This window comes from Equus quagga, chromosome 13 (assembly GCF_021613505.1).
Source record: "Equus quagga isolate Etosha38 chromosome 13, UCLA_HA_Equagga_1.0, whole genome shotgun sequence".
Taxonomy (NCBI): domain Eukaryota; kingdom Metazoa; phylum Chordata; class Mammalia; order Perissodactyla; family Equidae; genus Equus; species Equus quagga.
The window spans coordinates 100,787,250-100,801,767 of record NC_060279.1 but is presented as its reverse complement, the minus strand read 5'-3'; the positions used below and the strand labels follow the sequence as shown (position 1 = coordinate 100,801,767).

The 14,518-nt window shown below is 55.4% G+C and overlaps 3 protein-coding genes across 3 annotated transcripts; 2 read left to right on the top strand and 1 right to left on the bottom strand.

Annotated features, from left to right (window-relative positions):
* The first annotated feature begins 977 nt into the window (after nucleotides 1-977).
* OVOL3 (ovo like zinc finger 3) lies at nucleotides 978-2,561 on the top strand. The gene is made up of 3 exons (XM_046681328.1): nucleotides 978-1,051; nucleotides 1,649-1,850; nucleotides 2,311-2,561. The coding sequence occupies exons 2-3, from the start codon at nucleotides 1,664-1,666 to the stop codon at nucleotides 2,514-2,516; spliced, it is 393 nt and encodes a 130-aa protein (XP_046537284.1). The 5' UTR covers nucleotides 978-1,051; nucleotides 1,649-1,663; the 3' UTR covers nucleotides 2,517-2,561.
* Nucleotides 2,562-2,565: 4 nt separating this feature from the next.
* Nucleotides 2,566-4,148, bottom strand: POLR2I (RNA polymerase II subunit I). The gene is made up of 6 exons (XM_046681329.1): nucleotides 3,706-4,148; nucleotides 3,573-3,627; nucleotides 3,214-3,287; nucleotides 3,052-3,126; nucleotides 2,895-2,946; nucleotides 2,566-2,667 (listed from the first exon to the last, which is right to left on the bottom strand). The coding sequence occupies exons 1-6, from the start codon at nucleotides 3,762-3,764 to the stop codon at nucleotides 2,605-2,607; spliced, it is 378 nt and encodes a 125-aa protein (XP_046537285.1). The 5' UTR covers nucleotides 3,765-4,148; the 3' UTR covers nucleotides 2,566-2,604.
* A 207-nt stretch (nucleotides 4,149-4,355) lies between these two features.
* On the top strand, nucleotides 4,356-10,796 carry TBCB (tubulin folding cofactor B). The gene is made up of 6 exons (XM_046681304.1): nucleotides 4,356-4,548; nucleotides 4,870-5,013; nucleotides 6,593-6,689; nucleotides 7,450-7,641; nucleotides 10,263-10,335; nucleotides 10,518-10,796. Exons 1-6 carry the CDS (start codon nucleotides 4,435-4,437, stop codon nucleotides 10,630-10,632), a joined length of 735 nt encoding a protein of 244 aa, XP_046537260.1. The 5' UTR covers nucleotides 4,356-4,434; the 3' UTR covers nucleotides 10,633-10,796.
* The last annotated feature ends 3,722 nt before the right edge of the window (nucleotides 10,797-14,518 follow it).

The window sequence follows — 14,518 nt, the reverse complement described above, 5'->3', positions numbered from 1 at the left end:
AAGAGGTCAGACAATGACCAATCTAGAACACAGCCTGGCCAGCGTGCTAGGGTAGGGTCTGAGGAGCCCTGGCTGGGTCAGGTGACACTGTTTAATTCCTGGACTGTGGGAGAGTGGAGGAGTGGTGTCCCAGGCAGTCACTACGAGCTGAACTATTAACAAACCAGGATTCTAATGCCCAGTACACCTGAACAGTGCTTCTGGCTGAAGTCAGCCCTGGGCATCTGAGGAGCAGAGAGATGGACGCACAGCCTGGATCCTCACTTTGCCCTTACCTATAGGACCCTGCGTCCCTCCGTGCTCTGGAGCAAGGCAATCACAGCTGCCCCCTCCCCTGCTTCCTCAGACAGCTGCTGTGATTTGAATACCCAAGCAGCTGTTGGACATCTGGTGGTGACTGATTTGCCTGGCAAACAGACTCTCAGGCCCTTGGCCCTGCTGGTACCATGGGCAGACACTCAGTCCCCCTGGGCTCTTTGTTTCCTGTCTTCACCCCCTAAAGCCCCCTAGGCTCCTGTTTCACCCTTTCTCGATCTCCTTGGGGGTCCTAGCACTTGTGTGCCCCTGGAGGCTGGAGAGTGCCCTCAGAAACGCAGCGTTGGACAAGAGGGAGGAACAGCGGACCCGGAGGCAGAGGTAACTGGAGCCAGCCAAGTCTGCTCCCTGGCCTGTCAGGAAATTTGCATGGAGAGAAGGAGGCTCCTCCATGGCTTCCCCTCCCTTCCCACCTGGGATAGTCAGACCCGGGCTGAGGCCCGACAGCAGGCAGAGGAGCAGCCCGTGTGAGTGTGTGGAGCCATCTCCCCATTCCCGGAGGTGATGCCTCGTGCTTTCCTGGTCAGGAGCCGGCGTCCACAGCCACCCAACTGGGGCCACCTGCCTGACCAGCTCCGGGGAGACGCCTATGTCCCAGGTGGGCCCCTCCCTGGGCCTGGAGGTGAGGGGCGGGGAGACACAAAGCCTCACTGTCTGGCTTCTCTCCTCAGACTGCAGCAGCCTGGGGGGGCCACCGGCACCCCAGCCTTCCAGCCACGGGGACCCCTGGGTGGCGGTGAGTGTGCTGCTGGCCCACAAGACCCCGCTCAGTTTCACCCCTCCCCGCTGTCAGCCTCTACAGAACCTGAGTGCCCCCTATTCCCCTCACCCTCCAGCCCCTCCAGCTTTGGGACCTTTCCACCCATGGTTCTCTCTGCTGGGAATGCCTTGACTTTCTCAGTAGTGAGCTCCCTGTTAGGCCTCATCCCAAGCTCCATGTCCCCAGGGTAGGCAGCCACAGCCCCTGCCCTCAGGGATCTCTCTGTCCAGTGGGGCAGACCAAGACTTAAGCCAAGTGGAGGTTGGTTTGCTTTATGCCAGAGGATCAGACAAGGTGACAGGAGCGGGATGGGGGAGGAGATTGGGGCCTCCCGGAGGGGCTATTCAGCTAGGCATGCACTGGAAGAAGGAAAGCACGGGTGGAATGTAAATATGCCAAGATTAACTCAGTATTTGAGCGCCAGGAACTGTTCCAGGCAACTGGTGTTTTGAAAGAGTAAGACAGAAATTAGCACAAGTAGCAGTCTCTGGCCTTCCCAGACCTCCTGGGTTCCCCAGTCTAGGCACTCCGTTTGTTCCAGCCAGGGGTCTAACTCCCACATCCCTCCCACAGCCCACACAGGGCAGTATGGCCGCCACTGCCAGGGGCCCTGGGACACTTGGCTGTCCGCTCTGCCCCAAGGCTTTCCCGTTGCGACGCATGCTGACGCGGCACCTCAAGTGCCACAGCCCCGCGCGCCGCCACGTGTGCCGCTGTTGTGGCAAGGGCTTTCACGACGCCTTTGACCTCAAGCGCCACATGAGGACTCACACCGGTGAGCAGTGGTAGGAACAGGGAGGAGCTGCTGGGCCCCAGACGGGGACGGAACGAAATGGAGGGAGGCGCCAGAAGGCACCAGGGATGTGGAGTTTCCTGTTTGTGGGGCAGAGACTTAGCCGTCTGCAGGCTTGAACACCGTGTACCTTAGATCCCAGCAGGTGGGCAGGTGGGTGTAAGGTGGCACTAGGGTGGGGCCTGGCAAGGGGTGTAGATTGAAGACGAATACTGGTGAAGGGATGCAGGTCCCGGATGGAAGGGTGCAGAGGAAGGAACCTCCTGGTGAAGAGGGTAGGGATACAGGTGTCTGGCCCATGTTTGTGCTGGGAAGAGGTGGCAGATGGTGGGACCTGACGGAGGAGTCTGGCGAACGGCGGCGTGCTCACGTAGGGCAAGATGGCTTTGGTCTGGAGGCCATTACCCTGTCTGTCCTCTCCCCTTCGGACCCACCTGCGCAGGGATCCGGCCATTCCGCTGCGGAGCTTGCGGGAAAGCATTTACGCAGCGCTGCTCGCTGGAAGCGCATCTCGCCAAGGTGCACGGGCAGCCGGCCAGCTACGCCTACCGCGAGCGCCGCGAGAAGCTGCACGTGTGCGAGGACTGCGGCTTCACCAGCTCGCGGCCCGACGCCTACGCGCAGCACCGCGCCCTGCACCGCGCCTGACACTGTGCACCCGCGTCCACCCACAACAGGCAAATAAACACAGGAAACGCACACCCAACACAGCGTTTATTGCACAGGGGAGGGGGGTTCACTCGGTCCAGCGGTGGCCGCAGTGTGGGGCCGTGCACACGTAGTACAAGCGCATGGCGTCCTGGAAGAAATGACGCACGGTTAGGGAAGGCTGGACCCAAGGGAGAGTCCAACATGGAACCTCCATCCAGCAGAGCCTCACCCGAAGGAACAGACAGGGGGCTTTCCCCCTTGGTAAGAGACCAGATCAGGACGCCAGGAAGGGCAGGGTCCCCCCAGTACTGGTATCCCCGCCCCCGGGAAGGACTAAACCCGGGAAACCCAGAAAGCCTTCTTCGTGCCACTCACCTCGGCCCTGGCGCTGTGCGACTGGAAGAACACTGCCTCCTTGTGGCCGCACCTGAGGGGACACTCAGCCACTCAGTCGGCCATACCCTTCCCTCCTCTCTTCTCTGCCTGGCGAGGACGAGCCCCTCTCCCTCCCCAGTACCAGCTGCGCGCTCACTTTTGGCACGGGTGGTCTTCGGTCCGCGGCAACGTGGGGTCCTGGGACACGTCAGCGATGATCTGGGTCAGTTCGCTGAGGGAAGAGAGAGTGAATAATTATGCTCAAACCCGGCCTCCCAGGCCAACGACCTCGTCCCAAAGTTCCGGTCCGGCCACTCACTCCACTTCGTGCGTGATTTTGTTGACGTAGATGCAGCTGTTGTCGGCTTCTTGCTGGTAATCACAATTCCGGCACTGCGAGAGGGCGAGCGTGGCGGGGAGGTCACGGAGCGATCCCCGATGGGGTCAGGAGGGAGGGCAGGGCCTTCCCCAGAGGGGATAATTAGGGGATGGAGTCTCGAGGTTGGGATAATGGGCAAGACAGGAGAGTCGGGTCCACTCGGGAGGTGGTGAGGAGGCGAGACCAGGGCGCGTCGGGGGCGGAACAGGGAGTAGGGGGTCACGTGGAGTAGGGCGGGGCCACTTGGGAACGGGTGGACCTGTCGGGGAAGCCCGGGGCAACCCGCGGGCTCCGCTCACCGCGTAGAGCAGAATGCGGTTCTCCTTGTCCTCCTTGGGGTAGAGCATGTTGTTACTGTGGGGAGGGGAAGGTCAGAGGTCAGCCCTGGGGCCATTATTTGCTCCCCTTCCATACTTGCTGCCCCAGCCTCACCATTCCTGGCAGAATCGAATACCCACGAAGCCAGGCTCGTAGGTCCCATCCGGCTCCATAGCCACGCACGACCCGCCGAGCCTTCTGCGCTTGCTCCGCCGCGCGCAACAGGTCGCGGGAAGGGTCAGGCCTCGCTGCTTCGCCAAAAGAGGGGCGGAGCTGCGCGCACGCAGCGGCTCGCAGCGGCTTTGTGCCGGGCTCTCTGCGCTGAAGTTTGATTAATTGCTTGCTTCGATCTTTTGCTATTCTACAGTAATTGCTTCTGACTTCTGGGCCCCGCTTCCCCATTTATAGAATAGCGTGGTACGAGAGCCGGGAATACGAGCGTCCCGTAACCCGCAAAGCGCTTGGTATAAATGAAGACGCCATTGCTCGTCTCTGGCTGAGAGCCCGTGCACATGCGCGAGTTTACCCTCGCGGCCCAAGTAACTCTTGCCAGGCCTTCCTCTCGGCTTCGGCCTTCGCCGCCCGGCCGTTTCCCGTGCGGCTATTGGAAGAACTGGGCACCATGGAACACTTCTCGGGATTGGCTGGGCCCACCCAAGACTACGGGGAGCCCTCTTCCTGGGGGCGGAGAGACGGCGGCGATTGGCCGGCCCTCCTGGCGGGAGAGCGCGGATTGGCTGGGTCTCGAGCAGGGGGCGGGGCTGATAGCCCAGAAGCGGCGGCGGCTGCGGAGCCGGTGTGAGGCGGCGGACTGGGCTGCGGGCCCCGGCAGGGCGCGGCGACATGGAGGTGACGGGGCTGTCGGCGCCCACAGTGACCGTTTTCATCAGCAGCTCTCTGAACAGCTTCCGCTCCCAGAAGCGATACAGTCGCAGCCTCACCATAGCTGAGTTCAAGGTGTGGCCGTGGGGGCGGGGCCCGGAGGGCGGGGCGCAGGGTTTGAGGGGGCGGAGCAAAGAAGAAATGGAGGGGCTTCCCAAACGCAGGGTGGGGCCAGGGATAAGCTGAGGTTGCAGAGATTGGGGGCGAGGCAGGGCAAAACTAGAGGTTCCAGACGGCGGGAACAAGAACCGAGGGAGGCGGCCAGGGGTAACCAGGTGGATCCTAATGGTGGGTCTCGGAGGAGTAAGGATGGGGTGATGGTTATTGATAGAAGGGGCGGAGCCTCAGGTGGAGGGTGGGGCCACTGACAGCTTCCACCTCTCCTGCCCCCCGCAGTGTAAACTAGAGCTGGTGGTGGGCAGCCCTGCTTCTTGCATGGAACTGGAGCTGTATGGAGCTGACGACAAGTTCTACGGCAAGCTGGATCAGGAGGATGCCCTGCTGGGCTCGTACCCCGTAGACGATGGCTGCCGCATTCACGTGAGGCCTCCCCATCTGTGATCCCTCCCCTCCGTTCATTTATTTATTTGACAGATGCTTGCAATACTTTACCCTGTGTGATGACTAAGATAGGCCCTACTGTCATGGATCCCCTGGTCCAGTATGGAGAGACAGACCCATCACCCGACAGTGACAGCCAGAGTGGTCTGGACTGGGCTGGGGAAAGCCCAGGGAACTGGGAGTGCCCAGAGAGGTACCCACCTCCACCTGGGAGGATCAGAAGGGGCTTCCTAAAGGAAGGGATGCCTGAGATGAGACCTGAGGATGAGGAAAGAGCGACCTAGAAGAAATGGGAAGGGCATGCCAGGTGGAGGGAAGAGTGTATGGAGGCCTACAGTGTGAGTGGGTCAGGGTGAGCGTTGCCATGTTAGCTCAGGGGCTCAGGCCTAACATCTCAGGGTGTTCCTGACCCCTCTCTTTCCCTCACATCCACATCCAGTCTCTCCGCAAACCCTGTGGGCTCCACCCACAGCATCTATCCAGGATCTAAACTCTTCTCCCCACTGCCCCACCCTGGTCCAGCCTCCATCCTCTGCCTCCTGGACCATCACAGCAGCCCCCGCCCTGTCTCCCTGCTCCGTCCCCGCCCCCTGCAGTCTGCTCCCCACGGCAGCCAGGAGCCGCCTGCGAACCTGAGTCAGGTCAGGGCCCTCCCGGCTCAGAGCCTCCCCTGGCTGCACCTCATCCTGGGTAAAAGCCAAAGCCTACAGTGATCTGTTGCATCTCCCACTCTCCCCCGGCTCACTCTACTCCAGCCACGCTGGCCTCCCCGCTGTTCCCCAGAAGAGCTGAGGCCGTTTCTGCATCCGGGACTTTGTGCCTCTGGTTCCGTCTCATCCTTCAGGCCTTGTCTCAGACATCCCTCCTCTCAGAAGCCTTCTCTAACCACCCTGCTATCCTCCTTAAGGCCATCTGTGGTATGTTTCTACCTAGACCCTTGTCGTGACCTGGCTGTAACACACGTACCTGTGCACACGTTTGTGGTTGGTCTCCCAGCAGAACAAACCCTCCTTAAAGGCAGGGCTGTCTCTCTTTTTGCACCGTGTCCCTAGTCCCCAGCACAGGGCCAACTGGGCGCCTTGGAGGAACTCAGCAAGGGCTGAGTGAGTGAATATTGGAGGTGGTACAGGAAGGGATGTTCCAGGGTCTGAAGGTTGAGACCAGCTTAGGAGGATCCCAGAGGCCAGAGAGGATAGACAAGCCACCTAGAGGGCTTGTGGGCCAGGCCTGAGCTCTGCCCTTCAGTTCCAGTGACTTGGGGACCATCGGTGATGGGCATGTCAGCACGCAGGGGTCGTTTGGGGGCAGACGCAGCCTCCAGGGGCTCGGATGAGGTGCAGAAGGGGAGATGGACAGTGTAGACACCTGCTCTCATCCCTTCGGCTGGGCTCAGGAAAGGAGAGAAGCCTGGGGAAATGTGAAGGTAGAGGGATGTGGGTTTTCCTGACAGAAAAGACTTAACATCTGTGGAACATTCCAGTGTGCAACCCACACACCCGCATCCCAGGGCTCCCTGGCTGGACCTTGATCCCCACCGACCGACCTCCCCTCATGACAGGTCATTGACCACAGTGGTGCCCGCCTTGGGGAGTTTGAGGACGTGTCCAAGGTGAAGAAATACTCGATCCCAGAAGAAGCCTACGACCAGAGGCAAGGTACGGGCACCCAGGGATGGATGGGGCGTGTGCGGGCCGGAGGAAGTGTGTGCAGGTGGGCGGAGGTCGGGGCAGATGGATAGATGGGGACGTGGAGGGGAGATCAGTGGTGTGGGCAGTGGGGCAGACAGCACAGGAAAATGGAGGGGGTGAGTTGAGGTTGGTGTGGGGACAGATGGGGACACGAGAGAGCAGTTGGGGGTGGACAGGGCATGGGTGTGAAGAGGGGCTGGAAGGTGTGAGGGGGTGTGGGCAGGCAGACAGGGACATAGGAAATAGGCATGAAAGGGAGCTGGGGGTTCAGGTGTGGGGGGAGCAGTCAGGGTCATGTGGGGCCATGGTGGGACAGATGGGCTGTTGGGGGCAGGGCACGATAAGATATGTGGAGTGGACAGGGCAGTGTGGTGATCAGTGCAGGCATGTGGGGACAGATCAGACTGTGGTGGGGAAGACATGGAGGGCCTCGGGACCTGGATGGAGCTCATGTGATCCTGAGGGGACGTGGGAGGATGGGGTAATGGGAAACACTGGAGGCAGCCGTCCTCCCCTTATTTCTGGATTGTGGGGAGGCCCAGGGGTCCTGGGAGAGGCCAGGGCAGTGGTGGGAGACTTGCGGGGCTTGGGCAATAGCCCTTTGACATCCAAAACAGAAGAGTTTCTCTGTGAATGTTGGCCCTGTGTGGGCAGTAGGTCATCCTGTTAGCAGAGGCCCCGCCCAGGGGGACCGTGTCTGACCCCCTGTCCCCCACCCCACCCACAGACTCAGTCCGCTCCTTTCTGAAGCGCAGCAAGCTAGGCCGATACAGTGAAGAGGAGCAGGCACAGCAGAAGGCTGAGAACTCCCAGCGCCTCACCGAGGAGAAGGCCCAGGCCAGTGCCATCCCCGTGGGCAGCCGCTGTGAAGTGCGGGCGCCTGGGCAGCCCCCTCGCCGGGGCACCGTCATGTATGTAGGTACGTGGCCCACTGAGACCTTATGCCCGGCCCTGAGGTGGGCAGTGCTGGGCACCAGCACTCGTGGAGATCTCAGTCCAGTAGGGGAGACAGACCCCACGCTGACGGTGACAGCCCAGAGTGTGCACAGCTGGGAAGTGGGAAGCAGAGGCAGGATGATGTGATGGGTTGTGATCAAGGAAGCAGAGGCCAGAGGGAGCAGTTCTGAGCTGAAAGCACAGGGCACAGTGGTCAGAGCTGAGACGGGGGAAACCCAGGCTGAAGCGATCCAGGCAGGGAAGAGGGAAGCTGAGGGGGCTGTGTGAGCTGAGAGGAGGTACCAGACCCGTCCTTGAGAGCAATCCAGGAGGGCTTCCTGGGGGAAGGACTATCTGAAGGAAAGGGAGAAGTGAACAAGTTGAAAAGCAGGGAAGAGTGTTCTAGCCAGAGGGAACAGTGAGTGTAAAGGGCAGAAACAAGCTTGGTTTATTTGAGGCAGAGAAAGGAAGACAGCCTGGCTAGTGGGGAGTAAGTGAGGGGAGAGGTAAGGAGTGAAGTCCGGGGTGTGGGCAGGGCTAGAGCATGCAGGACCTTAGAGACTGGAGAGCAGTGTGAGTCTTTTTTCTTTATAACAGCTTTATTGAAGTACAATTTATATACCATAAAGTTCACCCATTTAAAGTGTACAATTCATTGGTTTTTAATATGTTCACAGATTGTGCAACTATCGCCACAATTAATTTTATAACATTTTCATCACCCCAAAAAGAAACCTCATAACCATTAGCAACCACTCTCTATTTCTGAAACCCCACTCAGTCCACATAAGTGGTCACTAATCTACCTTCCGTCTCTATAGATTTGTCTATTCTGGACGTTTCATATAAATGGAATCATACAGTCTGTGGTCTTCTCTGACTGGCTTTCACTTAGCGTAACATTTTCAAGGTTCATCCATGTTGTAGCACGTAGCAGTATTTCACTTCTTTTTATTACCAAATAATATTCCATTGTATGGATATACCACATTTTATTTATTCATGCATTTGCTGATGGACATTTGGGTCCTTTCCACTTTTTGGCTATCACAAACAGTGCTGCTGTAAACATTCTTGTGTAAGTTTTTGTGTGGACGTGTACTTTCATTTCTCTATACCTAGGAGTGGAATTGCTGGGTCACATGGTAGCTCTGTGTTTAACCTTTTGAGGACCTGCCACACTGTTTTCCACAGTGGCTGCACCATTTTACATTGCCGCCAGCAATGTCTGAGGGTTCCAGCTTCTCCACATCCTCACCAACACTTAGTATTATCTGTCTTTTTGATTACAGCCATTCTAATGGGAGTGAAGTGGTACAGCGTATGGTTTTGATTTGTATTTCTTTGATGGCTAAAGATGTTGAGCATCTTTTCATGTGCTTGTATATCTTCTTTGGAGAAATGTCTGTTCAGATGTTTTTGCCCATTTTTTTAATTGGGTGGTTTGTCTTTTTGTTGTTGAGTTGTGTATTAGTTTGCTTGGGCTGCCATCACAAAGTACCACACAGCGGGTGGCTTAAACACCAGAAATTGACTTCTCACAGTTCTGGAAGCTGGAAGTACAAGATCAAGGCCTTGGCAGGTTTGCTTTCTTCTGAGGCCTCTCTACTTGGCTTGCAGAAGGCCACCTCCTCTCTCTGTCCTCACGTGGTCTTTCCGCCGTGTGCAGGCACATCCCTGGCGTCTCTTTGTCCAGATTTCCTCTTGTTGGGATACCAGTCAGCTTGGATTAGATCTCACCCTAATAGCCTCATTTTAATTTAATTATCTCTCCAAAGGCCCCGTCTCCAAATACAGTCACCTTCTGAGCTACTGAGCATCAGCCTGTGAATTCAGCCCATAACAAGTTGTAAGAGTTCTTTACATACTCTATATAAAATTTTCTTATCAAATGTATCATTTGCAAATATTTTCTCCCATTCTGTGAGTTGGTTGTCTTTTTACTCTCTTGATAGTGTCCTTTGAAGCACAAAAGTTTTTAATTTTTATGAGGTCCTATTTATCTATTTTTTCTTTTGTTGCACAAGTAGTACTTTGGTATTATATCTAAGAAACCAGCCTAATAAGGTCCCAAAGATTTATGCCTATATTTTCTTCTAGGAGTTTTACAGTGTTACATCTTGCATTTAAGACTTGGCCCGTTTTGGGTTAATTTTGTGCGTGGTGTGAGGTAGGGGTCCAGCTTCATTCTCTTGCATGTCGGTATCTAGTTGTCCCAGCACAATTTGTTGAAAAGACTATTTTTTCCTCATTGAATTGTCTTGGCACCCTTATGGTCCAAAATCATTTGACCATAAGCAGTGTGGATTTTATGCTGAGTGAGATGGGAAGCCCTGAGGAGTTTGGGGCAAGGCAGCGGTATTATTTCCCTTCACTTCTTACAAAGACCCCTTTGGCCAGGGGTTTTGAGTGAATAGGGGGTCTAGTGTAGGAGCAGGGAGACAGTGAAGGGGGTGACCATATTAGTCTGGGCAGGAGATGGCGGTGGTCCTGGGTGTTAGTGAGGAGGGGTTTTCACCAGGACAGGCTTTCCACTCAGTGGGCAGGCACAAATCTGGGGGGAGCTTCATATGAAGGTGTCATTGGGATTTCTCCCCTGGGCAGGACTCACAGATTTCAAGCCTGGCTACTGGATTGGTGTCCGCTATGACGAGCCTCTAGGGAAAAACGATGGCAGGTAATAAGTATTCCTACTCAGGCGGCTGTGTGTGTGTCCGTGCCTGTGTCTCTGCCTGCAGATGTGTTCATGTATGTGTAAGTGCATGCATGTACTACTGGGTGAGCCTGCCCATCCTAGCATCTGGGGTGGGAGCCATGTTGGGGGCCCTCTGACCACTGCCTCCCCATTATGCCCTACAGCGTGAATGGGAAACGCTACTTTGAATGCCAGGCCAAGTACGGCGCCTTCGTCAAGCCATCAGTTGTGACAGTGGGGGACTTCCCTGAGGAAGACTATGGGTTGGATGAGATGTGATGCCCAAGCAAGGGCATCCCCCTGTTCCAGCTAACTCGCCTACTTATTGCTCCTCCCTGTGTATGCCCATGGCCCTCTTCCCCAACCCCATTTTTATTTTACTCACTTTGCCTTTGCCATTGTCTTTTGAGACTCATGTATTAAATTTGCCGGAAACTGGGAAATGTTTGCAGGACTTGATGATTATAGGAGGGGCTGGGGGCAGCTGGGTAGGTGAGGGTGAAATGGGGGGGCTGGGCACAGCAAAGTTTAGGCTGGGTGAGGCTTTATCCCTTAGCTGGAGGCCCATGAGACTGTTCTTTGTACTTTATTGGTTAATGTAGTGTTCTGCTGCTATGACAAAGAGGCCTAAAGTAATAATGGCCTTCACAAATGAAAGTTTCTTTCCTTCTCATGTAAAGTCTCACGTACTCACCCAGAGCTAATGTGGTGACGCCTCCATGTCAGAGGCCAGTCTCCATCTCCATACATCTTGTTGCTCTCCCATCTCCTCCTCATGATTCCCACCTCATCTGCTCCAGGCACCAGGAAGAGGGGAACAAGAAGGGGATACTCCTTGTCTTTAAGGAATATGTATAACTCAAAACTCGTTCCTATTTCATTGGCCAGAATTTTGTCTCATGGCCACTTGTTGCAAAGGAGGCTGGGAAATGTAGTTTTTATTCTGGGCAGCCATGTTCTTAGCCAAATATCAGAAGTTCCTGTACTACAGCAGCCGGGGAGAAGGGATATTGGGGGTCAACAAGTAGTTCTACCATAGTCCCTGTGGGTGAGGGATCTTACCTGTTCACTTAAGAATAGTTGAAAGAAGTGAGAAGTCTAAATTCTTCAGCAGTAGCATGAAGGCCCTCAGCATTGCAGAGCTGGGCAAAGAACACTGCCCTCGGGTTCGCAGCAATTGGAGGGGTTCCTGATGGGCTCACTGTGTGGGGGATGCTCCTTAATTGCTGTGATCACTTAATTATAACTTCCAGAGAAGAGCTTGGCAGCAGGGAGCAAGCACAGTACGCAGAGTGAAGTTGAAGCGCCTGCGAGCTGAAGGGATCCTCAGGGGAAGCTGCTCACATCCACAGCCAGCCCCGTGGGCCCGTACTCTGATGCCCACCCTACTGTGCATGGACAAACTCAGACACACAGGCCACTCGCTCACTGGGCTCACACTCAGACACTGGAGACACACCCAAAACACAGACATGACAGGTCACGTGCAGAAACAGTGCCCACAGATTCTCTCACATGCACACGTGGGGGAGCCACACATACACACAGGATACACTCACATTCACACAAACACCCACCAGGGATGGATACATACCTCCACAAAAATGCACATCAGTTAAGTTGTCAATCTACAAACAACAAAACAAAACAGTCCTGCTTATTTTAGAAAAGGACCCGACGGCTTAGGCCCCTTCCATGTCAGGGAGTTGTCAGAGAGGGGAGCATGAGCAGGGGCGTCCCCAGCTTCACCACCAGCACCTGCCAGCCTGCAGTGGAAGATCTAAACACAAACTTCCAGGAGGTGCTTTATGCCTGCCAGCTGTTAACATGGATAAGCTGTCCCCAAAAGAACATGGGGAAACACTGACATTTTTTTTTTCAAAGATTTTATTTTTTCCTTTTTCTCCCCAAAGCCCCCCCGGTACATAGTTGTATATATTCTTCATTGTGGGTCCTTCCAGTTGTGGCATGTGGGACGCTGCCTCAGCGTGGTTTGATGAGCAGTGCCATGTCCGTGCCCAGGATTCGAACCAACGAAACACTGGGCCGCCTGCAGCAGAGCGCATGAACTTAACCACTGGGCCACGGGGCCAGCCCCAACATTGAAATTTTTGATGACAGTGGAAGGTCATTTATAGAATGATCTGGTGCTTAAGCTTTCATGTTGTCAGGGGCCCCAGAGAGGAAGGGGACGTGGTCAGTGTGTTCACGTAATACCAGCTGCTGTAACAAGTACCCCCGCCCCCACCACAGTCAGGATGCAGGTTTGCTTGATTGGCAGCACCTCACTGTGGTGACTCACACACCCAGACTCCATCCTGTGGCTCCATCATTTCCATGTGCTCGGGATTATCTGCTTCCAGCTGGCAAATAGGAGACTGTCTGGAAGTTTCACCATATTCTTTAATATCCTGTGGTACACATTTCACTTCTGCTCATGTTGTATTCATGAGAACTCATCAGTCATGCAGCCACTCTGGAGGCAGAGTGGGCCTTGGAACGCACTTCTGGGCTGAGCAGCTCCCTGCTAGCGACTACTATGAAAAAGGACCATGGGTTTTGGTGGCCCCAGCATTGCCCACCCTCTACCAGTCACCAGATCCACAACCTCAGGGGAAGCAGCAGGAAGGGGCTGTGGGATCTCCTTCCTCCACACCCATTAAATCCTTCTACCCCCCGACAATGGCCCATGCCCGCCCTGCACCATCCACCACCCTCCCTTGATCCCCCAGTCCGTACAGGTGGAAGACAGTGACTGCCCAACACTCTTTCCCCACGTTTTTTCAGCGCCCCCCCCCCCCCCAATATGACCTGACGCTAGGAACACATTCATGAATTGGACAGTCCTTGCTTGGGAGTTGAAGGCGACAAATAAACAGGTAATTACCAAACATTGCCTCTTTTTTTTTGACTGATATTTCATTATGAATAAGGTTGCTGGCGGTGGGGAGAACAAAATCACGAAATTCCCCAGGGGCTGCTGGTGTGAGGGAAGGGATGGGAGTGGGAGATATTAGAATAGGAATCATGGGAACATAAGGGGACAGGGCTTTGTAAGCCTGAAGGAATCCATTTGGTGATTCATGCAGATCAGAAACTTGATCCCTGTGCGAAACACAAACTTAGGCTGAATGCAGCTTTTGTCCGAGAGTTGGGCTAAATCACTAACTCAGCATGCTCAGAGCCCACTTGGGTTGAATCGTGTAACAGTTACAAACTTGGTTAAGAGGTGCTGTAACCTTAGTGAGGAGGAGCACAGACTCTGAAGCCGGGACCCCCAGCTCTGTCACTCGCCAGCCCGGGGACAGTATTTCTTCTCTCTGGGTTTCAGCCCAAACAATTGTTGTGAGCATTAAATGATCTAATACATGGAAGGCGCTCAAATTCAGAGCCAGGCACATAGGTAAGTGCTTACTCAGTGAGTATTAGCTGTAGGTCTAAAAACGACTACGTATAGTCAACAGTTGCTATGCTGGCTTCCTTTAATCCTCACAGCGGACCCTGCCCCCAATTTCTTCACCGTTTCCCCTCCCCATCCTACCCTTCCTGACCCATGTCTGGCGTCACCCTGTCCGAAAGGGACTGCCAGAGTTTCCCTGGATGGCTCTAACCTCCCAAGTCCCCGCAACCTCAGCGTCCCGGCCTTGGCAATAACCCAGTCGCGAGCAATAACCGCGCAGCAGCCACGTGAGGGCAGCAACGCACTGCTCAGCGCACCGCGCGCGGCGCATTGTGGGGCGCGTAGTCTCGCTGGCTTTGGGCAACGGCTCCAGCCTAGCAGGCGAACTGCATTTCCCAGAAGACCATGCGACACCCTCAGCCTCGCCCGCTATCGCCTGGAACTGGAGCTCCGCTCCCTCCCTGCGGCGCAGGGAATTGTGGGGTGAAGGGAATCCGCTCCCCGGCGGAGAGCTATGCTGCGCAGGCGCGGCGGCCTGCCGAACGGCCCAGCGTGTCATCCGAGAGAGGGAACCGGCTTCCTGGCGGGGGCGCCATAGCTGACTTTCTGGCCCCGGTAGATGAAGCCGGCTGGCCCGCTTCCCTCGCTCTTGCTTTCCTGCATCTAAATTAGTCACTCTCCCGGGCTCCTGGTCAGCTCTCAAGCCGGCTGAAGCCGAGCCCATCTTAAAGGAAAAAATATCCCTTTTCCCCTTTCTTTTCGCTC

What these genes read in the sequence shown, in the direction of transcription:
- POLR2I (XM_046681329.1), bottom strand. Translation starts at nt 3,764, where the DNA reads ATGGAGCCGGATGGGACCTACGAGCCTGGCTTCGTGGGTATTCGATTC. An exon ending in ACCGCATTCTGCTCTACGCG is followed by an intron (nt 3,288 to 3,572) that starts GTGAGCGGAGCC and finishes GCCCTCTCGCAG; the next exon opens with TGCCGGAATTGTGATTACCA. An exon ending in GAAGACCACCCGTGCCAAAA is followed by an intron (nt 2,947 to 3,051) that starts GTGAGCGCGCAG and finishes GTGTCCCCTCAG; the next exon opens with GTGCGGCCACAAGGAGGCAG.
- OVOL3 (XM_046681328.1), top strand. Translation starts at nt 1,664, where the DNA reads ATGGCCGCCACTGCCAGGGGCCCTGGGACACTTGGCTGTCCGCTCTGC. An exon ending in CCACATGAGGACTCACACCG is followed by an intron (nt 1,851 to 2,310) that starts GTGAGCAGTGGT and finishes CCACCTGCGCAG; the next exon opens with GGATCCGGCCATTCCGCTGC.
- TBCB (XM_046681304.1), top strand. Translation starts at nt 4,435, where the DNA reads ATGGAGGTGACGGGGCTGTCGGCGCCCACAGTGACCGTTTTCATCAGC. An exon ending in ACGATGGCTGCCGCATTCAC is followed by an intron (nt 5,014 to 6,592) that starts GTGAGGCCTCCC and finishes CCCTCATGACAG; the next exon opens with GTCATTGACCACAGTGGTGC. An exon ending in GGGCACCGTCATGTATGTAG is followed by an intron (nt 7,642 to 10,262) that starts GTACGTGGCCCA and finishes TCCCCTGGGCAG; the next exon opens with GACTCACAGATTTCAAGCCT.